Source organism: Coturnix japonica, chromosome 10, assembly GCF_001577835.2.
Source record: "Coturnix japonica isolate 7356 chromosome 10, Coturnix japonica 2.1, whole genome shotgun sequence".
NCBI classification, from domain to species: domain Eukaryota; kingdom Metazoa; phylum Chordata; class Aves; order Galliformes; family Phasianidae; genus Coturnix; species Coturnix japonica.
The window spans coordinates 7,579,124-7,602,530 of record NC_029525.1 but is presented as its reverse complement, the minus strand read 5'-3'; the positions used below and the strand labels follow the sequence as shown (position 1 = coordinate 7,602,530).

At 47.3% G+C, this 23,407-nt stretch overlaps 1 protein-coding gene across 10 annotated transcripts in view; it reads right to left on the bottom strand.

Annotated features, from left to right (window-relative positions):
- Positions 1 to 22,807, bottom strand: part of FAM214A (family with sequence similarity 214 member A) — a 41,410-nt gene extending 18,603 nt beyond the window's left edge. Inside the window, exons 1-4 of one of the 10 annotated variants that reach the window (XM_015872842.1) lie at positions 13,093 to 13,158; positions 11,358 to 11,778; positions 5,385 to 5,535; positions 4,540 to 4,672 (exon numbers count right to left, since the gene is read on the bottom strand). In XM_015872842.1, coding sequence (XP_015728328.1) covers positions 4,540 to 4,630 — 91 coding nt within the window. In that variant the 5' untranslated portion in view covers positions 4,631 to 4,672; positions 5,385 to 5,535; positions 11,358 to 11,778; positions 13,093 to 13,158. Of the gene's footprint in view, positions 1 to 2,767; positions 3,863 to 4,539; positions 5,536 to 6,228; positions 6,582 to 11,357; positions 11,779 to 13,092; positions 13,395 to 16,526; positions 16,722 to 22,405 lie in introns of those variants that run through there. The other 9 variants (XM_015872843.2, XM_015872841.2, XM_015872847.2 and 6 more) reach the window with 9 other exon arrangements.
- Between the last annotated feature and the right edge of the window lie 600 nt (positions 22,808 to 23,407).

Here is a 23,407-nt window from a genome sequence, read left to right as displayed (position 1 = left end):
AGGCTGGATCACTGCAGGAGCAGCTCTCCTGCTTGGCTGTAGGAGCTGCCAACACCCAGAAGTGCTCAGTCAAAGCCAGAACAAGCTAAAGCAGAACAGCCTTGTTCCTAACAAAAAAAGGGGGGGAGGAAACATTGCTTCTTGTGAGAATAGCAGAGAAAACTGCGCAGTTAAGTATGGAAAAGCAGCCTGGTTTTAAAGAAAAAAAATGAAAGCACTCCATCAAGATCCAGATGTGCTTCCACAGACAGATCCTACCTTGGTCAACCAGCTGCTTACAGAACAGACATGAGCAGAGCAGGACGCAATACCTCAAAATCTACACTAGGAAACTGCAAACGGCACATCCTCAAAGGAAGACCAACACCAAGCTCTGAGCTAGCATAAGCTACTGCTCTCTTAACGGCTTATAAAGACAGGGGCCAACTGTTACAAATGACATCAGCAATGTAACAAACAAGGCATCTGATCTTCATTTTTTAATTCTTTTAAGGCACAAATAGTGATGGCTATTGAGAAATGTGTTTTCCTACAAATGCCATGTGGCACGTTGACTTTTTTTTCAGCTCCACGTGATTTCTGTATTATTTGGCAACTTCTAATGGCTTCAGTAAAGGAAAAAAGCCCTGTGAATGCTGAGAAGCATGGTAATTGTTCCTACACAACAGACACGGATGATGCAAGTTGATGTAATTGAGGACAAGGGTGGAAAGGCATTTATAGAAACAGCAAACTCAGTGTTTAGTGAAAAAGAATTCCTGGTTATGCAGCACTTTGCTTTCGTCTATAATTCATCTCTGTTCAAGACACGACACTGCACAGAATCACCTCAAGCCTATAACTTTACTATGAATATGTTTTTATTCTGCTTCATCTCTGGCAATGGAACATGCAAGTGTGTGATATAAAACAAGTGATGCAGCAGTGCATGTATTCTCTTGCCCTTAAAACGGATAAAGCTCCAATTGGTTGACACAAGTACACGGGAACTGAAGTAATAAGGCACTATTGCCTTTCACTGCTAATTGAAACTGAAGCGTACTGACCAGCTAGTCACAGGAGACAGCAACAGACTGCTGTAGGAAAGAAAATATATATACATCAATTTTGAATGAAGCTATTATGCTATACATAGAACTAAGCATACAGTGCTGGAAAACTTAGACCTGGAGGCACAGCGTTTTGTCTTCCTTTGTCTCTTCCATACACCAAACAAGAACTACTTTCCCACATCTTCCAGACAAACAGGAAAGCACATTTAACAAGAAATATCAGGAAGGGCCTTCAAATCCTTGCCCTCCCCTGTCCACTGCACAAATCACTGGAGTACTGTAGTAAAGGACAAGGACTCAAAAACAAAGGAAAAGCTACAACAGGCACATGCACTGACATCTCTTGAACTCTTGCTTGCGGTACAAGAGAGCCATAATGTCACCGAGCTGGGACAGACTCTCCCAACACAGCTGAGCACACTCTGCCCATCGACTCCTTCCCCAGTTAGGTCACAGCCACACAGACCAACTCCCTTCCCTTTCCTATTGCTGTATTTTCTGCAGTAATTACAGAAAATGCCTTCATGAAACGTGCGTTAGAAGAGCAGTTAATCTCTCTCCTAGGCTGACACATGAAGCAAAGACACTGGTATCATGCACCCAGGTGCTCCACTGTGCCAACTGAGAACCCTGCCCTGACTGTATTCCAGGGGTGCAGCTCTGGCTCATCTGACAGTTGCAGGGACCCCCCCCACAATGTGATTAAGAAGGCTACCCTTAACAGTCCATGGAACACAGCAAGTAATTACCTTTAAATATGCTCTAGGATGGCCCACAGCATCCCTGAAAAATCTTTAGGCATCCGGAACAGATTCTGAAGGCCACCAGTATAATCAGACTCATATTTTGCTTACTAGGAAGCAAGCAAACTGCAGAACCAAGCAGGAATTGCCCCATCAGTGCAGCTGAGGTGCACAGCTGGATGCTGGCCTCTCTGCTTGCCCAGCCCCACGCCTCTCCCTGCATCTCCCCAACCCCACGCCAGCCCTGCTGACACCACTGTGCACTACATTTGTTATCCAGTGCATTTGGTGCCACTCCAGTATCAATTTCTGGAAAGACTAAAAATATTGCTCAAGTGTGTGGATTTCTTATTCTTTAGTGATTATTACAGGCAGCCTGTAAGGAGACTCTTCAGTCTAAGGCTCCAGGCCATGGACATCAGGTACACTAAGGAAGCAGTAGCTGCTCTGTGAGGGTCAGAACAAGGAGTTCCCATCTCCTCCTAGCAGAGGCTCTGCAAGGCACATAAAAGTTTCAGCATGGGCTCCTAATAGCCAACAAATGGGTTTTATTATATCTCTGCTCCAAGAAGTGGGTTAAAGGTAGCCCTGTGTTTTAAGAGTAAGGCAGGGATTCAACAGACTACTGTAAAGGAAATGAAACACAATGTAAACATTTGACTAATAGCTTCTCTTCTGGAATTAGAAACACCTACGGATGCTTCAGTTAACTAATCCCATGTTGTGCTCTACTTCAAAGAATGCTGCCCTTGAACCTCCAAAATCCATCATTTTCTGGATGTTGTGTCTACATGCTTCAAGCCCATAATTACATCTGAAGTCACAGAGCTCAGAGGCCTTGCAATATGAAGGGTTTGAGTATAATTTAAGCTATCAAGAGTCAAAACCATGAGCCAGTCTATGCCTTAAGTGAAACAAGCCATTAGCTAAGTTGACTTGAATTCAAGAAAACACAATGAGCTGGTGACTCACCTGATCTCAGGAATGCTCTATAGACCCCCCCAGCACTGACTCCTGGTGCAGCAGTGCAGTACCTCATGGCATTTCTGCTTCCTCTTTACACTTCCCAGAGCATCGAGCTTAGAATCAGACTGGACAAGAAGTACAATTCAGGTAACTGCCTTCACTAAAATCTATTCAGGGTCAAATTGTTCAACAAGTACAGAAGAAAAGCAATTCAATTCATTTCAAGCTGAAACTCTCGGCAGCAGTCTCAGAAACCACTCCCTTGGAGAGCACAGAACACAGGCTGCTGAACTGCTCTGGGTGTTCCCATCCCACTTCCTGCGCCTTGGCTGACATCCTATTCTGCCATCACCACACTGCTCTCTGAGTCACTGCTCTTCCCAACTGTAGCCTTCTATTTTTACCTAGCAACATCAGGTTAACCTGCTACTTTTGACTCGTTGGCATTCCACCAAACCAAACTCCAGCTCCAACGTTAGAACGCTGCTCAGGGAAACTGACTTTATTTTCACTTAACTGGGAAAAGAAGGGGAACGCTTAAGAACAAATGATGTTAAGCCAAATTGTTTCTCACTCTACAAGGAAATGACAAATGGAGAAGCGGAGCAATCGTTATGATTTAATGGTCTGTATTTATTTAAAGGAAGACCATACCTGAAAACAGGCAGCTAGTTTCAAACTCAGTTACAACCCCCCATTCACTGAGCTGCAAGAAAAGTTGTCTATTCCACAATACAGCTGTTCCACTGTATCCTAACATAGGTAAACGAGTGCTGGAATGTTACTGTGAAGTTGTGAGAGCCCTAATGCTGATGTTTAAAAGACGTTCAGAGTTTTAAATATAAGCAGGCTGGAGCAACACACGCTTTCTGCTGATCCCAGAGCAGCACTCTATGGAGTTACAAAAGATGCTGCTTGTGCTAACATGCTATAACCAGACAGGTACTGAAAGACTTTTGCCTCAGTAATGCACTTAATTAAACACACATCAATTTGTGTTTTCCTTTACATTTGGATTTCCTTGGTTAAATGTGATACACACAAAAAACTGGCACAAATGAAACAAATGTGTACACCAGACTACATTAGTGTATTAGAACAAACAAGTTTTGCTTGATTATAGCAAAAAAAAAAAAAAAATTGTTAAAATTGTTCTGTTTCAAGGTCCCACTTGGTTCCCACAAGGTCCCACAGGAGGGGAGGGGGCGGAGGGGTGCACAGCTGAGTCCAAGGCAAACATCCAGCTCCACCAGTAGCATGTACCTGCAGCCCTCAGGTGGGCTGGGAACCAGAAGAACTGGGAACAAAGCAGCACATCACCCCGGGACAGCAAACAGAGCCTTCTTAAGCTTATGGAAGATGCAAAAGCTTAGTCTTTAGGCTTATTCCAGAAAACAAGTGATCATTCTTATATTTGAGTATGGATTTTCCTGTATGAGATTTCTAAACCTACATTCAAACATCTTTTCAGCCTCCTTCACTAACTGGTTCCAATGGAGCCATCCTGGAAGGACAAGGCCTCATCCCTCAGCAGGCCTCTCAGTGGGGGGCTGTGCAGAGATGAGGAAGGCAGTGAGGAGCTTCACTACTCTAACTTGCTAATTTGAGAGCTGACTTGGCTGCAGCAGCACATACAGACCGAAGGCTTCCATCAACTTGCTCCATCTGTAGCTAGCTGTGAATACCACACTGCTGCTGCCCCACAACTGCTGCTTTCTTTTCAATGGAAGCCTAACAATTCACAATGAAAAAGCACACGTATTTTTGGCTGCACTCACCTCTTTGTGCAGGCATAACACCCATATGGCAGTCGCTGCAATTCAGTACCGGGAGGTCTGACTCCAGTTGGACGCCACCGTATCCCTCCATTAAACAGGTCAGCAGCAGCTCTGCATTAAGTTCTGGCTGTGACTGAATTTTTATAATATATAAATAAAAATGGATGCCAGAAATTTTATGTGAGACCTTAAACACAATACAGTTCAGCACCGCAGACAGAAGTTCCCTCTTTAATTTGTTTAACAATCGAGCTTGACAATGATTCAACTATTTGCAGAGTTCTGCAATATTTTACGCAGAGATTGGTCTGAAGATGTAAAGCAACAATTTGTGGTAATAAATCAGTCTCAGACGTGTCTTAAAAAAAGAAAAGAACAACACCGGAGTGTTGCTTAAAGCTCTACAGTAGGTATTTCAGTGCTTATAAGAGCTGCCAGAGCAGCCCTCTACTTAAACCACGTGTTTGTACCCCGTGCTGTCTGGGTTCCCTCTGCAGTTTATTGCTCTGTCCCTTTACATCTTTACAATATATGCCAGTGTCATTGGGAACAGCATGCACAACAATATAGACATGCCAAAAAAAAAAAGCCTTTTTTGTTTTAAATCAGGGTTTCCCACGAACACTAAATGTTAATGTCTTTGAGGTATTTCAGGCTTTATCTCAACACCTTCAATAATTATGGTACTTAGAAACTTTGACAATGTAATTTCAAGTGTTCTTGTGCTGATTTCACTGCTAACACTGATAAAATAGCATTTCTTTTCTGAGGAAGAATGTAAAGAGCCCTCAGTTCTCAAAGACAGAGCGAGTGATTCTGAAGAGTCATTAAGGAGCTGAACAGACCTGGAGTGGGAGCACGCAGAAAAGTCCTCACAGTGAATGCCAGCTGTATGGTGTGCGAGCACAGGTCCCACTTTGTTTCATTAACACCTGCTATTGCACCACAGACAAAAGCACCACAGAAACAAGCTGGTGTTTTTCTTCCTTAAGGTTACTGCAAGGAAAAGAACCGTTATGACATGTGAGATGTGCTTCAGATCACAGCCAGGCCTCTTGAAAACAAACCAGAGCAAATTTGGAAAATGCAATGTGAAATCCAAACACCCAACGCTGACTCATTTTGGGTGGAATCAACAGGGATGCCACAGCTGCAAGAGCCAGGGGAATCCCTCTGAACAGTGGGAAACCAGCACCCAACACTCAGCCCATAAAGCAAAGATAAGGGAACAGTTTCCCAAGAGTACCGAGAGAGACCTCCTGCATGTTGAACATCTCTCAAAGTTACCTACCAGTACCTGCTTTTAACAGATACAACAACTCCTTGGCTTTACTGAGGCATGTCTCAAAAAGCAAACCAGTGAGCCAGGGTAGGATGTGGGACAGGGAGGAGGAGAGAAATGAGTTATTTTAGGGGAAAAAAAAAACACTGGTGACCTAGTCCAATTTTCTGGTTAAAGCAGTCAGCTCTATTAAAATGCTATTACAAGCAGGGCCTCCCATGTGCACCATTAGTATGTCAGCTCTTCAGGGGCACGAGCTCTGATCCTTACCCAAACGGGTCGCTGCTACAGCTCTGGTGGTACCACCAGCACTGTATGTGCACAAGAGATGCTCCCAGCACAGCCAGGCTTTACACACACACACACACACACTCCTTGGAAAGTATCCTTTTAGGAAGAGGACCCACCTGAGTGCTGCTATCTCACCAACATACCCGTATGCCTAATGAACACAGATGCCTGCTGACCCTCTGCCCTCTGTACAGGCAGCACACAGCAGCCTGAGGGCTGGCTCCCAGAAGCACCACCCGGACCCCGCAGCCTTCTGACAACCCCAGACATTCATCTGAAAGCTAAAATTAACACTGCTAGAGCGAGAATAGCAGCACTGCACTCATAACACATCCGTCCAAAACAGCCGTCCCTCCACGAGGGCAGAGGCGAGCCATGGGCCAGCCGGCCCCGTGGGCTCTGACCTCACATCACCCATAGCCCAGCCCTGCTCCCTGTTGCACGTGGGTCTGTAACGCCCCATAATGCCTATTCTTAGAACATACTTTCCAGAGAATCTCAGGGACAGGGCTCAGCCTTTCCCCACCCCTTTCAGAGCCACCCCACCACGGGACTACTCAGCTCCTCAGGTCACAGCACTGTTGTGCCAGCAGAGATCCAGCCCTGGTCTGCACACCCAAAGCCAGGTGACCTGCAAGCCAAGGCACAGAGCAATGAATCACAAGGAAAGGAAAACAGTGTGCTAAAAATAGCAAAGCAAGCAGCGTATGGAGAATAAATGTTTTTATCCAGTTGAGGCCCAAGGTCCTCCACCAGCTCTCCTGTATTTTGTGCAAAACAATTCACAGAAACAAAGAGATGAAGAAATAAAAACAAGCTTCGATCCTCCCCAGTGACTTACAGATTACATTCCATCAACAGTACACAACCAGGGAGAAAGCACCGAGTCTGAAACCAGCAGAAAGTACACTAACTTAATATATTAAACGCTCAATTAAACTTCAAACAGAAGATGCCAAAAGTACTTTTTGTTTTAGGGGAAACTGCCCCAAGTTGCCTGCAGTTCAAGAAATGCTGCAGAGTCACTGTCAGCTCCACACCAACAATGTGAAGGCTCTGCCCACCCATCCCTCCATCAGACACAAATGTTTGCAAGATGCTCCAGCTGAGCATCAGACTGAAAAAGTCCCATAAGCAGCACTGACCCCAAGCATGCAATGGTCACTTTTCTATCACCAGGAGATCACACGGAGATTTTCTGATACAAATCCATAAAGAAAATGTTGCATTATTTTCAAGCAACCACAACACACAGTTTTGTTGTTTGGAGAGGATGCTTTTTAGAAAAGGGAAACAATGAAGTGCTTTGCACAGGTGGATTTCACACCCACCCATCACCCTGATGTGCAAAAAGAGATCTCCCTGGATCTTGCTGCACCTGGTCTGCATCTCCAGTGCATGATTTAACAGCAGGGTATGAGCCCTGGAGTTCCTCAGGCAGGAGCTCAGTGCAGTGCAAGGGGACAAAGCTGGAAGCTGAGGCTCTGACTGGGTACAACCTGTGGGAGAAGCCTCAGTGCCAGCACAGCTCCTGCTCCAGGCAGCGCCAGCAGGGCCCACCCTTCCCACAGGACACACCACTGGAAACAAGCATGCAAAAGACAGTGAGAAGATTACACCTCCCCAGCAGCCAGCCTGAAGAGGAAGGTACGCCTGGCTGGTGCCTCACAGGAAATAGTATTTTCCTGTTGTCTTTTTTGATTCTCAATACACCTCGTTGTGTTTTTCTGCTGAAATCTTTCTATGTAACGAGCAAATTACTAAAAAGAAAAAAACAAAAAAAGATTTTCCATGGCTTGCCAACATTCCTGTTATCTCCCACTTGCTGTAGCAGTAAACCTTCGGTGCCTGAATTAGCCTGACATAAGCTTCGAGTCCATCAATTACCTGAGCTTCCCTCCCTCCCACATTAACCCACAGATGGGAGGTACACACTGCAAAGCAATGCTGAGATCAGTTTATCTATCTCATCAGCATTGCCCTTTGTTTCCTTACAAACCCCTCTTGGAAGCCATTGATTTCCTTGTTGGATACTTGCAGAAAGAACAAGGTGAGGACTTTTTGTTCCACATTTGCACAATGCATAGCAAAACACAGCTCTGGTACCTGAATGGGACTCTTAATTTCTATCACAAATGCTAATCACCAGGTCAGAATTCCAGGAATTTGCTTCCTTTCTCTCTAGAAGCAACACTGTGGCTGAAGAATTATTTGACCCATCAAGGTAAGCAACCAGCAACAGGAAAAACTCTGGCAATACTTGAGTATACCCAGTCTCAGTATGCTTGTACATAAAGGACTTTCTTCACTCTATAAAGAAGCCACTGGCACAAAGTAAGACCCACAGCCAGAAATGTATCTCGGAAAGAACAGCAGCTGAAGAAATTGTTCTCAAGAGCACTGATAAAGCAGGCTTACAACGGCTTGTTTATCCTTTATGAGAAGTGACTCACATTCAGGAGTATTCCCAGACCCTGGCCATGGCCTTCCCAGGGGAACAGGCTAAAACCTGCTTCAGAAGCACTTTCCTACAGTGGTCTCAGTGCCGTGAAGTTTAGACTCAACTAATGCCTTTTCAGGGGTCCTGACCTAATGAGAGATCAGCAGCTTTCTATTTCAAGTCCAACCACAGCAGATACAGCAATTGCACAGCAGTTCTGCTAGAACACATAGGAAAGTTAACACTTGGGATCCTTCCAGCACACTGCTCCCAGCAGTCAGACACAAGAAGAGCATGGGCAGAGGAAAGCTGTAGCAATGTTTCTCCAGAATGCTCTCCTAATCCTTCACAATTTTAACCCACAAAAGGAGCAGAGAAGGTTCTAACTCATGCAGTGGCCAGCAGAGCTTCCAGCTCTACTACAGCCACAGACAAAAAGCCACATCCATCCCACAAGCTACAGGCCTACCTTGCTGCTCTGTACCACACCAAAAACCTCCTCTTCCTCCACGCTTTTCCCCTTGCATCACTCTCCCAGTAGCAACAGGTGATTTTCACATTAGGTTAAAAGAAAAGGATTCAGGTGAATCTGTTCAGATTATCAGCTTTCATGTTTAAATGGATGCTTTAACTGACAGGCCTTTTAAAATGCACCAATGCCTTTCAGAAATATCTTACAGGAATGCAAATACTCCATATCTCCAGGAATTCATATCCACATTCTCCTGGTTTATGTTTTCTCCTCTAGCTCTGCATTTTACATTTATTTTAAAGCCATAAAACCAACGAGTCACCTTCAGGTCCAAAAACTTTGCTGGAACTGGGAAAAAAAGTGTTAGCTGCCATGAGAACAGCAAGGAGTCACTGGGTCAGGATGAAGAGAACTTCTCTTGCTCTGCCTGATCATTTGCATCAGAAGTTCAGCCATCTGTTAATAACAGTTTAACAACAGTCTCACTTGTTATCGCCGCTGCCTGCTATTTAAGTTTGCAGAATCCATCGCCCCACCTTCAGCCCTTTTGTAAACTCCTAATGAATGTGAAAATTCAACTGAGAGCTCAGTTTTCCTCCAGGAAGAATGAGCACCATTATCAGACTTTGCCTGCTGGTCAATATTCTCCTTCCTCACCAACGTCTTATGCAGACAGCACCCTCTGGAAGCAGCAGCTTTCCTCTCCAAAGACATCAACTGGGAAAGATGGTAGATGGCTGAACCGCAGGATATGCTGTATGCCTCCCATTAAAGCACATCACACTTATATTCTTGAGTTCCACACCATCACTTGATCATCTATATTCCATCTTCCAAGATGAAACCACGTTTTAAGATTTACTGCAGACTATGAACAGTGTAGACTCAGCAGTGCATTACAAGCAAGGAAATATTGCCTTGTATCCCCAAAGAGGATCTGAAATATATTCATCTACTGTTTCTATGCACTATGAAAACAAAACCTTGGTTGTCATACTTGCAAGCTCACCATTTGGTACATGAAATATTTTACTCTGATCTCAGTATCTACATTCAAATCCATTACCTAAAGCAAAGCACTGACTGCTTACAGGTACAGCCAGTAAAGGTCAGACCCCTGAAATTATAAAGTGATGGGGGAAAAAAAAGGAGGGGGGTATTTATGTGGGAATACGGAAAGAGCATTGCAGAGCATCACAAGACCGAATCACACATCTGCATAACAACACAGTATTTTCCATCTGGTCTTTCACTTGGATGACATGCACACCACCAGCCTGCTACATGCATGGGCAATTTCACCGCAGCAAGAACTGCAGCAGAGAGCAATGGTTAAGATGCCTCCTCTGACTCTACTGAGATGGGAGATTTGGTAGATAACACTACACATGCATAGGACAGGTCCAGTATAATGCAAAGACTTAGAAAATCATGTGATACTGCATCAAAACAAGAAAACAGACCTTTCCTTACATCTGGTTTCAAAGAGGAACATGCAGTCAAACAGTCCAGAGTGTATAAAAAGGTTTTTTTCTTTTCCCATGCTCAAGAAACATATCCATCAGAGGTATTCAGCTTCACATGGGAGCACTCCATGAATTACACCCAGGGCAGCTCTGACTATCCAACCCCGTCAGCTCCACAGATTTGGTTCTAGTCCAGGAAGCTATCCAAACACGGATGGCACATCTAAGCCCAAGATAAATACAGGCACACTGAGGAAGAATTGTTAGGCACAGTTCAGTCTACACGCGGGGCACTCACTGATGCTGCTGAGCTGCTTTGTTTTTTTCCCCTCCCCAGAATTTGATGATCTCTAAGGTCCCTTCCAACCCGCACAAGACTATGATACTATGATGATGATACCTGTAAAACAAGAAAGTGAGAAACCAAACCAAACCGTGCAAATGCACTGCTAATAACAAGGCTTTAAAGGAATGTTCATGAGGAAAAGAGATAGAAACGCTCAAGAATTCAAGAATTTTATTTGAATGGACAACACACAAACCATGGGATACGTAGAACACGGGTTGAGCAGGAGCTGGTACCCTCAGAACTTTATTAGCACCATCGAGTCAGAGCAAAGTTGCACCTACTGGCCTAAAGCTTGAACAGCTCTGCTGCTGGAACAGAACTCACTGCAGGGGGACTTAACAAAAACAGCAACCAAAAAACCACACACAAGAGGAAAAATAAAACAAAAAGAGGGCTTGTTAGAAAGTGTGCTCAGGTGAGGAATTTAGATTGTGAATCCAATTCTTTTGTCTGAAATACAGAAAAAGACAAAACAAGAAACCCACAGGAAACTGTTTCCACAACATGTAAAATCTGACCTGCAGAACTGCCGTTCCTTTCTGCATTCATCTTCTCTTTCTGCCTTTTCACTCCATCTCACAGCTCTCTTTGATGTTACAGGCTGCTCGCTGCCATCTCGGCGGCAGGTAATGTATCTGGAGGAGCTCTGTCAGAACACGTCTGACCACCCCAAATCCTCCCCCTAGCTAGCGGGGCTGCCTTCAGCCTCAGGGGTGTCTTTCAGCACTTGCAGTCCAGGTTACTCAGAGCACGGGGCGGAGGGAAACAAGCAAGGCCAGCAGGCCAAAGGCAGGCACTGCTTCTTCATCAGAAAGGCAAGGAGCTCGCAAAGGACAGAGATGAAACGGACGATGAAGCAGCACGAAGCTCCTCAGGTAGCTTTTCCAAGGCTATTAACCTTCACCTACAAGGCCTGCCCTTAAGTGGTTAAACAGTAACCTGCAAAAGTAAAAAAGTTACAAAGAGACAATATACACTTCTCATCTGAAAAATGTCTGGGAGAGCAGCCAAGCCTGTAAAATTGTTTTTAAGCTTTATTTAGGGGGATAACCAGGAACATTACAGCTGTGCAGGAGACGGCTCTGTTTAAAATGGACACCAGAGTCTGCAACTGAATCCTGAGTGCACAAAGAGAAGGTTTTGGTAGGTTTAGAACTGGTTACACAGCACAGCTCAGCTACTAACACAAATAAGTCATGCTATGGAGTGAGCTTTAATGGCCTTCTGGTAACCTAAAGAATTAAAGGCCACAAAGCACCAAAATGGAAGGGCTTATCAGAACGCTGCAGGTTTCCCTCCCCCTCTCCTAAAACATGATAATTTCCTACAGAGGTACAAACCAGCATACATTAAATCAGCACATTTTAAACGCAAAATTATGCAACAACAGTGAAATTTCCCCTCGTCCTCACCAAAACTCCTCACTAATTCTTAGGGCAACGTCTGGGTCATCCAAAACCACATTCCCACACACACCACCTGAACCTCCTGCCCTGTGCCAGGAGAGGAACACCTGAGCTCAGGGGCTGCTGGACAGCCCTCGCTCCTGGGTGGGAATGCAGGCACCCACTGAGCCCAGCGGCACCAGCATCCCCAGAGGCATTTGCAATAAAAAGCAATGGCTCGTTCTCGATTTTGCATTGGATTCAATATGTTATTTCATTACCTTTCCCCATAGCATAGAGTTAAGAAGCCAGTAAACAGCAAGCTGAAAATATACGTTCTTAGTTGCCCCCACCGCTGACATATCTGCATCAGCTGCATTCGCCCCCAGACAACCAAGGACCGATAAGGCTCTCACGCATTGTTTCCAGCAGAAAAGAAAACACCGCAAGTTTCCTCCAGCTGGAGGAGAGAGAAAAGGACGTGACCTCGGTGGCAGGGCAGAGCAGGGCAGGAACCCAGCCGGGCCGCGGGGCTCCGGGCAGGGGGCGGCTCGGTGCCCCAACAAGGAAGCGGCAGTTACAGCTGGTAAGCGGAGCGCAGCCGCGGGCAGGCCCGGTACCAGCCGCTCCAAACGCCGCTCCCGCAGCACCGACGGCGACCCGCCGAGCCGCCCGCTTCCCGGCCGTCCCTTCCGTCCGACCGAAGCCCTCGGCCGGCTCCGCACAAAGCTGCCGGGGTGAACTTTCCGCAGGCGGTTCCGCAGCCGGAGCGGGCGCACACGGAGCCAACCCGGGGCACGGCGCCCGCCCGCCCCGCACCAGCCCCGCATCCCGCCCGCAGAGCCGAGCCCCGGCGCTCCGTACACACCTGGGCCGCGCGGCGCTCTGTCCATACCGGCCGCCAGCCACCGCGGGGGCGCGCAGCGGGGCGCGCGGCCGGCGGGCAGAGTAGGGGCGCGCATAGCAACAGCGACGGGAGCGGATTGGCCCCGGCCGTGCCGGCCCCCTGGCAGCGGGCGGCTCCTCCGCCTGTCGGGCCGCGGGTGGGGGGAGGAAGGATGAAGGCACAAAGCGCGGACGCGGCGCCGGGAGCGCGCACGGCTGCGGAGGTCGCACCCGGGGCTGCTCCGCTGCGGGTCCAGGGACGGGCCGAGCCATTGGTGCCAGCTCTCAGCCCTTTATGTGGACACACTGCCCTGAGCCAGCCCCATGGAGAAGTTACCATCCCCGTTCCCCAAAAGAACACCTTGAAGCGTGCCAGACAAATACTGTTTTCTCTTACGCTTTTCCACACCTTGCAGGATAGGCCAACAAGATGCATGCGGTAACAGGACAGCGACTGCACAGCCAAACACAAACACACCGTAATAAACAGAGATACATGCAGGACTTTATCCTAAGCTGCACATTACACCATCAGAAAGGGCCTGCGCTTAGCACACCAGTAATACCCTTGCCATTCTATTACAGTGCAAGATGATCGGCAATAAGCCAGATAAAGGGCCTGTGTGTTAACCCTCCCACTGCCACAATCAGGGCAATGCTCACTAAAATGGAAAAGACCTCAGCAAGAAGCTCACCTCAATGCAAGCGTCAGGAACAGGTAACCCCTGCATGTCACATGGCTGGGAAGCTCAGCTACGCATCACATCACATCAGCAATGTATCAATTCGAGGCACTTAGCATAGGCAGAATTGTGCTGGCCCTCATGACATAGCACCCAGCCCTCAGAGGATTCCCATTAACAGCTGGATCAGAGCTCAGCTGGAGCTCCAGCCCTCCCCATCCCAACCAGAAAGACAAAAATGAATAGTCCCTGTGGCTCTGAGCATAAGGGACTTCAGGGCACTTTGTGTTTACACAGGCCCTGTTGCAGAGACAAAGCTAAAACAAAAGCACGCTCATACCAGCCCGTCTTTTGTTTAAAACAATCCTCTTGGATTAAATTATTCATCTGCAGAATGTCACAATCTTCTCACCGCAGTGCCCAAGTGGAGGCAGCCAGCCCCAAGGCACCGCAGCACTGCCCCTGTGCTGCACAACTCAACCTCCCCAGTTTCCATTCAGCCACAGAATTCCCAAAGCACAGAGTGTTTCAGTCTGCTTTCTTTTTGGATGGATGTTGGTCCCCTTTCCACAGCCAAACGCAGCCCCTGGATGAGCTCCTCAGCCACTGCACCTCCTGACACTAAATCCACAGCTGCTCTGCTCAAAGGAGGCACTGAGATGCACTGGCATAAGGCTGCTGTTGGGGGGATGCATCAAGCACTCAAGCAGATAGCCCCATTCCCCCTCCTTCTGCCCCAGACACTCCATTCCTTAGAACAAAGCTCAGCTCGTGATGCTCGCAACGCACAGTGAGAGTTCAGTAACATACACCATCTAGTCTTAATTTATAATCTAACTTTTCACCTGATGTTTTAATAGGTGAGAAAGACTACATCCAGCCTACAGACCACCTAGAGAAGCTGACAGCAGATACTAACTGCTTCACTCTGATTTTAGAAGGGAAAAATATCAACACATTGTAAAGCTGCTCAAAATTTCATAGGAGCAGCTTAGCTGAGGATGAGCAGAGCCAGCTTACAAAAATCATCCTACAACATTCACAGACCTGAAAGCCATAATACATCCCCTGAATGAGGACAGGATGAAAGAGCATACTGTGCCTATCAAGCATCACCACTTAACCTTTCCTAATTGATCCACCATCTTTTCTCACAGAAACTCTTTACAATCAGTAAAACTATCCTTTGGAAACGATCAAAGGCAGTAGGAAAACAGCCAATTTTAATGAACTTCATCACTCAATATAAAGCAGGTGTGTATTCCTGCAGTTGTCCTCTGAATGCCTTCAACTTTTCCCCTTCACTTTCCTCAGCCTTACATGTGTAAATGGACTTAAGCATCCCACACTCTTGCAAACCTGACCTCCAGTTTAAAACTTGGCTAGAGTTATTAATGTATTTGTCCTGTTTCAGCTTCCTCAGCTGGCAACTTGGTTATATTCATTCACCTCCTGTGAGTTACTAAGAAGGGTCTTCCACACCTTCCTTCATTAGAGTGCTGAAGGCATTTCCTCCCTAACAGCTGGCGGTGAGGACTCCACTTCTCCAGATACTTTCTGGTTCTCACAGCCTCTTCACAGCAAGCAGAATGCCTTCATCTATTTGAACAACACATGATTCAAAAGGGATAGGCTGAATTTCCCCCTCAAAATAAGGCAAAACAAAGCCACGCTTCATTAAAAGGCATCTTGAAGTGGGAAAGTCTGCATAGGAAATTTGCTTAAAGAATCTTTCAAAAAAAAATACACAAGGGAAAAAAAGGCTTGACTTTTGAGCGGTATGTGCTGTTGCTAATCTCTTTGCATTTTCAGTTCATATTGATCTTTTGTCCCTATTCAGCTCCTATCAGTAGGAAACTCCCCCTCCTTTACTCCATATCATCAGAATATTTACTGAAGTCCTTCTCTTCCTGATCCATCTGTTCTCCTCCCTCTTGTCCCCAATTCAAGCTACCTGATAAGAATTAAAAGCCTAACTAAAAGCTGCAATAAGAACAGGCAAGTAAAAAGGATGGCTACCTGAAGCTGTCTTGTAAATGCTCATTATTAACATGCAGGCAAAACACACTGATACCTGTGACTTCACACAAGTCCTAGGAGAGAATCAACCCAACAGGTCCATGTTAACGTGAAGTTATGTCAGCAATTACTCACCACAAACATTTACCTAGATGTTACCCTTAACCACCTGTGCTCCTACCAATCTGCAGCTAAAGCTTTCTACCAAACTTGTTGGCCTGCTTGGAAGTAGGAGCTTGAACCAGGGTTTCAGTAAGGTTGTTGGGCCAGTGCCATGGAAGGGAGCCAAGAAGCACAATACCTGCTTGGAGAGAAAGAAGGGCTCTCACTGCTCTGCAACAGGAGCATGCTGGCCACAGCAGCTCTTCCTGCACCTCTCCTTCCCAACCCCAGCAGCCACCACACTGGCACACTGCCCCACCACCTCTCACAGCAGCACTGACACACCACAGGTACAAACTAATACCACCTCCAGCCCTTCACCTCTCGGCCCTTCCTTCAGCACTATAGCTACTGACAAGATGACATTTGCACAGCAGCCTGAGAAAGGAGTTTCATTTGTTGCAGCATCGGGAACTATGAAATGTGCCCTAGAAATCCTGAAGACTTATCAGCAAGCAAAAGAAATCCCTGTGCATGTGGCACCTGTAACAGGTTACACTAACACAAGCAGTCAGCTACTTCAGAAGTTCACAGTCTAAAACGGGCCTACTACCCATTGCTGGTTCCACCAATCGTAATGGGAAAAAATCCCCAACTTCACAGGGTGCAGAACGTGAAACAGAAGATGTGTCACATGTGCAAGCAGAGTGGCCTTACTTCAGGTAAGTTCTCTTTATTTCAAAAGGACCTTTTTATCACACCTCAGAAGAAAACCCGGCTGTGCACCTGTAGTTATATCCATCCCACCCTGCAAGGGACAAGCAGAAAAAGGACTGCATAATGAGCATGAAGTCTTCCAAAGTCCAACTGCATCTGCTCTCACCCAGGCTTATGGCCAAGCTTTATTGCCTATTCACACATGAAGTTTCCGTATGCAGTGGCTCAAAGGCAACCATGCAGTTGTACATCCATATCTAAGATATGTTAAGCTTAATAATGGATTAATTCTGCCTAAGTATTAAATACAAATGACCTGGAAAGACTTAATTTACCATCACCTTGAAAGACAGCACACGAGACACCCTTAACGTTTAAAGCAAACACTTTGTAGTATTGTATCAGGACAGAGAAAGTCTTCTAATTAATCTGCAGCACAGATTTAATACCTAATTGACTAAAAGAGCTCCTAGTAACTGTTAAACCAGTATCAGAAACTTGTTGCTGAGTGGAAGGCCAGGCCTGTTTTACCACCATGTAACAGTTGCTATTGGCAGACATTTGTCAAAACAACAAAGGAACTTTTTGTAAACAGTGAAGTACAGTAAGTTACTTCAGTAAATGTCATATAGCTGCCTTGTTCCTTCGGTTACATTTTCACAGAAGATTTCTAATTTTAATAAGCAGTATTTCATTTGGCAACAAACTCACAACTGTCATGAGAATTTGTATTTATTAATGTCAGCTTTCTTTTAAAAACGTTTAGAAGCTCATAGATATCAGGTCCCATAATGGTTTCAACACCACCCTTAACAACTGACATCCCACCTGGTATGCTTCAGCCCCAGCAGCTCACCTGGGAGGCCAGAGCCTCTACTTCCAGTACAGAATACAACCAGAAGGGTCAGCTGCACAGCCCAAGACTATGGACCTGATACAAACCCCACACTTTAGTGTCTCTCAATGTCTGGTTTATCAACAGGAGCCTCTCTGAAGGAGGCCAGTATGGACTAAACCAGCCAAGCAGAAAAAAAACAGACCAACTTCTATAAACATGGTGTATTTTCCCTGAGAAACAGATGCACAGTGAAGAACTACCAAGACTGAACACTGACTGAACACACTCTTTCCAAAGCACGAGCTAGTTCTGCAGCAAGGACTTGCTTCACCATTGGCACCTAGGGGTATCTTGCAGAACAGGAAAGTAAACCTTAACATAAGCAGGTATTTCACACCAAAATGTAAGGTTCTCCAATTCTACAAATGAGTATCCCTAGATTAATTTTTGAAGAAAAAAAACAAAAAACTAAGCACTTGAAAGCCAAGAATTCCTCTAAAACTAGCAGAGCACGTATTCCACATCATGGGCACAAGGAGAGTCATATTGAAAGAATCTAGACTATCCCCTCAACTAAAAGGAAGAAAAGGCTGATATTCCTGTTTTCTAACCCTCGCCAGCTGTGCCTGCATATTGTGCACTACCAGGACAAATCTGTTCCCCGAGAAGATCAGAGCCAGAGGACTTTGAGCCTCACAAGCAGAACCCGAGTGTAACGTCCTGACCACCTGTCAGCAGGGTTTATTTGTTTTATCCTGAACAGTTTAGTTTTCTTTTCAAGAATAAGCTGTTTCATTTGAGAGTCACCTCCATGGGACAAGCAGGCACATACCCACCCCTTCCTGCCTCTGCTGTTGTTCTGGACGTGCCGGAGCACAGCACAGCCCCGCACAGCTTCCTCAGGGGCCAGGAAGCTGTGAGCCAGCTCAGTGCCACCACACCTGCACTCACCTGCGGCAGCTGAGCCAGGAGCGTGGCTGGAACGCTTTGGGGATGACAGCTCCTCTGAGCAGGAAGTACCTCATTTCCAGTTCATTGCTTTGTTTACTGGCTGCATCGCTTCATCACGAGAAAATTTAAGTGCTTGGTGACATTTACCAGAGAAGATATTGTGAAATTAAAGCGTCTCTATCACAGCGCAATACAGAGCTCTAAAATCCTATTCCATAGTTAACACAGCCTGTAGAAATAAGTCTGCTTCTTTAAGGCTGATGACCTGACCTGACCTCCTGACCTAACCACCAGCTCCACCACCCTGACCACGCAGGTCAGCTCACTGCCCTCACAACGTGCCCCCGCCTTCCTCCTCCCTTCGAGTCTGAGAAGCACATTCAAATCAACTTCTCAGTTGATGTTCTCTTCCAGCATTCCTTACAGATAAATGCAGAGCTCCATCAGATACATTTCCAACAAGAGGTAGCCAGCAGACCACTGTTTAATCAAAGAGCGAGCTCTTCCCATAACAATTCACCTCACAAGGCAAAGACAGTCTGCCCAGATCACTATAAACAGAGCCAGAGGCACAAAGCTGAGTTTGACTTGCAAAAAAGGAAGGAGAAAAGGCAACAGTGCAGACTGACTGCTCCTTTCTTGAATGGAGAATGCCATCTCCCTCAATCAAAACAGTCTCAAGGAGGGAAGCGATGCTTCAGAAAGTATGAGCCAACAGCATTTTGTTCAGTTTGTAAGTGAAAAATAGAACAGCTTCTACACAAAGAAAATGTTGCAGAGGAAGAAACAAAGGAAAATAATAAGTAAGAAAAGACTTGAATAAGGTGATTAAAACCTGCCACTGAAGAACTGAAAGACAAACAAGCCTGACCTCCTGTAACTGATCGTTCCTGCAGGGCTGGGGGTGGTGGGGGAGCAGCAGCTCAGAGTTACTCCATCCACAGCAACGACTTGTTGATGTTGTGTGACATTCCCACAGTCAAATACTGCTGCGCTGTAGATTCATCTAAACCACAAGATTTTTTCCAGTTGTGCACCAAGTGTACTCGGAGTACAAAACAAGCCATCCGAGTTTGGCAGTGTGCTATCACCCTGACATTAGGCAATGTTTTCATTAACTCCAATGGTGAAACGCTGTGTTTATACAGTTTATGAACAAAGCTGAACTGGAAGAGTCTGCGAGCACTCTGCTGTGAATTCTGGTTCTGTCCTCCAAGCTCAATAAACAGGCGAAGCGATCTGAAGTCATTAGACCGAAGTTCAATAGAAGTAAGAGCACAGCTTTGTTCTTAAGAAAGGAAACAGAGATCCAAACATGCAACGCAAAGCAGCTGACTCGGCAGCTGTGCTGCACAACCCAAACCGTGATGATATCATGGATCAAAGCCCGGTAAGCTGATACGTTGTTACTGCAGAAAGACAAAAAATTCCAACATCACTCTAAAAACACGGCAAAAAAATGAACCCTTCACATTGGCAGTGGAGCCTCAGCTAAAGCAAAGTCACCACTGTATTTTACGATGCATAATACTTCACTTTAAGAATGACTGTAGAAAAGGTAAGGCCGAGCAGCCAGCAGTATTGGAATGGAGGTGTTTCCATGACTGCACTCAGAGCAGCCACTGCCCCAGCTGCCCTGCAGCATGTCCTGCCATGCCCTGAGCCTCCATGGTCAGAGAAGCAGCCCGCACTCCTTGTGCTCTCAGAGCCAACACCACAGCACTGCTCCCTGAGCTGCCTTACAGCTCCTCACAGCCCCTTTTTCTATACATTGCTCTCAAATACCACATGTTTATCACAGTAGCTTTCATGGTTTCCTTATGAAAGATAAGTTTACCTTTGGACCAGATTCCTTTACTTCACAAAAATGACCCTTTTTCTTTCATTCCTGCTCATGCCTCCCATCTCTGTGAATGGAAATATTCTATAACATTTTCCCACTGCTAAAGATGTGGCCACAGTGTCAAGTTCCCCCTTCCCTCCCTGTACCACCCATCTCCACTGGTGATAATGAGGCTCTTATGGGCAGCACAATAGCAAAGGCCACACAGTACCTCCTCACAACAGGTCTGCAAATTGCAATCTCACTAACTATAGTTTTAAGCATAATTCTAATCACAGGAACCACACATCTCGGCTCCAAGTGGATTCTGATACAACTAACCATGCAAACAAACAAAAAAACAACCCAAGCACCATCAAATCTTTTCGGGTCAGCTTCTTTCCTTGTCCCTGGGCACATGGGGCTGCAGTCCTTGCAGGGCCTCCAAGGCTCACAGGAAGGCACACACCGCAGGAGGATCGCTCTGCCTCCTTCTGCCCTCTGCTATTAATTCACCACGAGTGGAAGCAGGTGACTGCACACTTGACTGCCTGTATCCTGCAGTGCAGCTGCTATGCAGAACGCAGCACGTGTGAACACTTGCATGATTCTGTGGCTCCATGAGCTGCATGTGGCACTGCCACAGCCCTTTGTGCAGGGCATGGCCCTATGGCAGCAGCACAGCCCAGCTGCAGGCAGTTACTGGGAGAGCTGGAGGACCCAGTGCTTGCAGGAAGCTTCCAAGGGGAAGGAAAAACAAACCACAGCGACTTGCTGCCTTTATAATTTTGCTTCCCTCTACACCAGATTGGTTTAAAAAGGCACCATACAGCAACTAAAATTGTTTTCATCGCTTTAACATTTTCCGCCTTAAAAATAAAGAAGTCAAAGGACAGAACAAAGGTCACCCAGAGGTTCTGGATTGCTGGAGCAGAGCATTTTCTAGCTGGGATTTTATCTGATTTTGAAGTTTTTCCCATCTTGACAAAAGAGAGTTTGCAGACTTCAGCGTTTGATTTAAAACCCAACGAGATCCTGAGCAGAGCCTGCTTTGCTGCAGCCAGTCACGTGAAGGCAATTAGGAAACAAAAGCAGAGAGAAAAGCCTCTTTCAACGCCCTCACTATTTAAATCACAGTAATGTACGCAATGCATTGAAGATCAGTTCTGTACCATACACGTGCTCTTGTCACAGCATATAATTATTACAGCTTATACATACATCAAATCCACCTGACAGTGGTCACTCGTACAGTGTCTCTATTAGCAAACGTGTCATTAACAAACCTGATTAAGTCAGGTGCGTCACGTAAGCATTAGCATTTAAGAGACAGATATCTGAGCTGTATTGTTTCTCAGAACACAGAAGTAATTCTAAAACAAAACCCACCAGGCGAACAATAGAATCATCAAAATTACACGAGGCTTTATGTTAATTAACGCTCACGATGACGCGGCGAGCACTCACAAATATTCATTGTTTTTAGTGATCTCGCTTTACTTAACAGGAATCAATAGCAGCGCTGGTGCAGTCCAAAATAGCAGCCATGCCCTATTTCTAACTCTAGGGGCACCAGCAGCTGTTGCAGCACCGCAAGGAGCCGAATTGCCATAAACACGCAGGCAGACGGCAGGCTATTTTTCTGTCCGACCAGATGTCAGCGAGCGAGGCAAGGTCAGCGAGCGAGCGACCGCGGAACAAACAGCACTTCAGTGCGCTCGTGATGCTGCATCTGCTTCGGAAACGGAGCTCGGGCAGCTGCCAGACCCAGACCAACCACCCCGATCCCAGTGCCGGTCGTTCTCAGGGCGTTTGGGGGGGACCCTTCGCCCGCTGCATGCCCGTGCAGGCGCTGCCAGCCACTCGCTTTACCTTGTCCGGCTGCCGATCAGCGCTGCGGCTGTGTCCGACGAGCGGACCGCACTGCACCACCCCGAGACAGGAGCTCTCTATGGCTTCTGCAGCCCCTCCACGGGGCACTGCCGGGCCAGGCAGCCCCTCAGCCCGGGTCCGGCGGAGCCGAACGGAGCGTCGGGCTGCGTCCCATCCCCCGAACGGGGCGGGAGGAGACGAACACGCCGAGCGGCGACACCGAAACAAAGCAGCGAGTCGCTCCTATTTCCACAGACAAACACACAACGTTACATCACGACAAACCACTTACCTCGTTCTGACTTCATCTTCCCCGCTTCCTCGGAGCTCCGAGACGAGCCCGCACGTCGGTGCCGTTCCTGGAGAGCGGAGCAGCGGCAGCGCCGCTTTGTGCGAGAGCAGCGGACGGTCCGGGCGCACCGGGGGGTGCGTGGGGCCCCGCCGGCAGCCGGGCCCGGAGCTCGCAGCGCCGCTCTGGGCTGGGCCGAGCCGGGCCCGCCTCCCGCCGGGTGTCCTCCCCTGACACGGCGCCGGGAGGACTATTTATAACCGCGGGGAGGGCGCCCGCAAACGCAGCCGCTTCCCCCCTCGGCCGCGCGCTGTGAGTCACGGCGCAGAACCGGGCACCGCCACCTCGCGGATCCCGGCCGCCCCCGGACCCTCAGCGAGCGAACGGCGGCAGGAGCCTGCACGATCCCCGCACGCCCTGCCCCGCTGCCGCCCGCGGGCCGAGCCCCATGGCCGCGGCCCCCGCCCCGCCTCCGCCCGCCGCCCTCCTCCTCCTCCTCCTCCGCCCCGCCGGGCGCTGCCGTCCCCCCGCCCCGCGGGTCACAACCATCACAGCCCGCCCGACACAGCGGGGGGCAGCACCTCGCCCGGCCGCGCGGCGAACCCCGACCCGCCCCACGCGGCGATCATCCCCGCAGCCAGCATCACGTGCACCGTGCAGCCAATCGAACCGGATGCAGCATCATTGCAAATGTGGCAATCCAGAATTAGAAAAGCAGGAATTGGGCTGAGCAATAAGTGCTGTGAATAAAGTACGTGTGAGCATCGCTACCCGGGGCGTGATTCAGCCACCTGTCAGATCCTGCCGCTGCTGATGGCCACCTGAAGGAAAGCCCACATCCTCCAGCTGTACAGCACTGCCAATGGGTTTGTAGCCTGTACTAATATTGGCTTTGCAATCAAAATCAAATCCATCTTCCTACTGCTTTAACACAACCGTAGCTCTTAACGCTGTTATGCGTCACAAAGGTTTTAATTTTTAATCATTTTTAAAGTCTTAATCTCT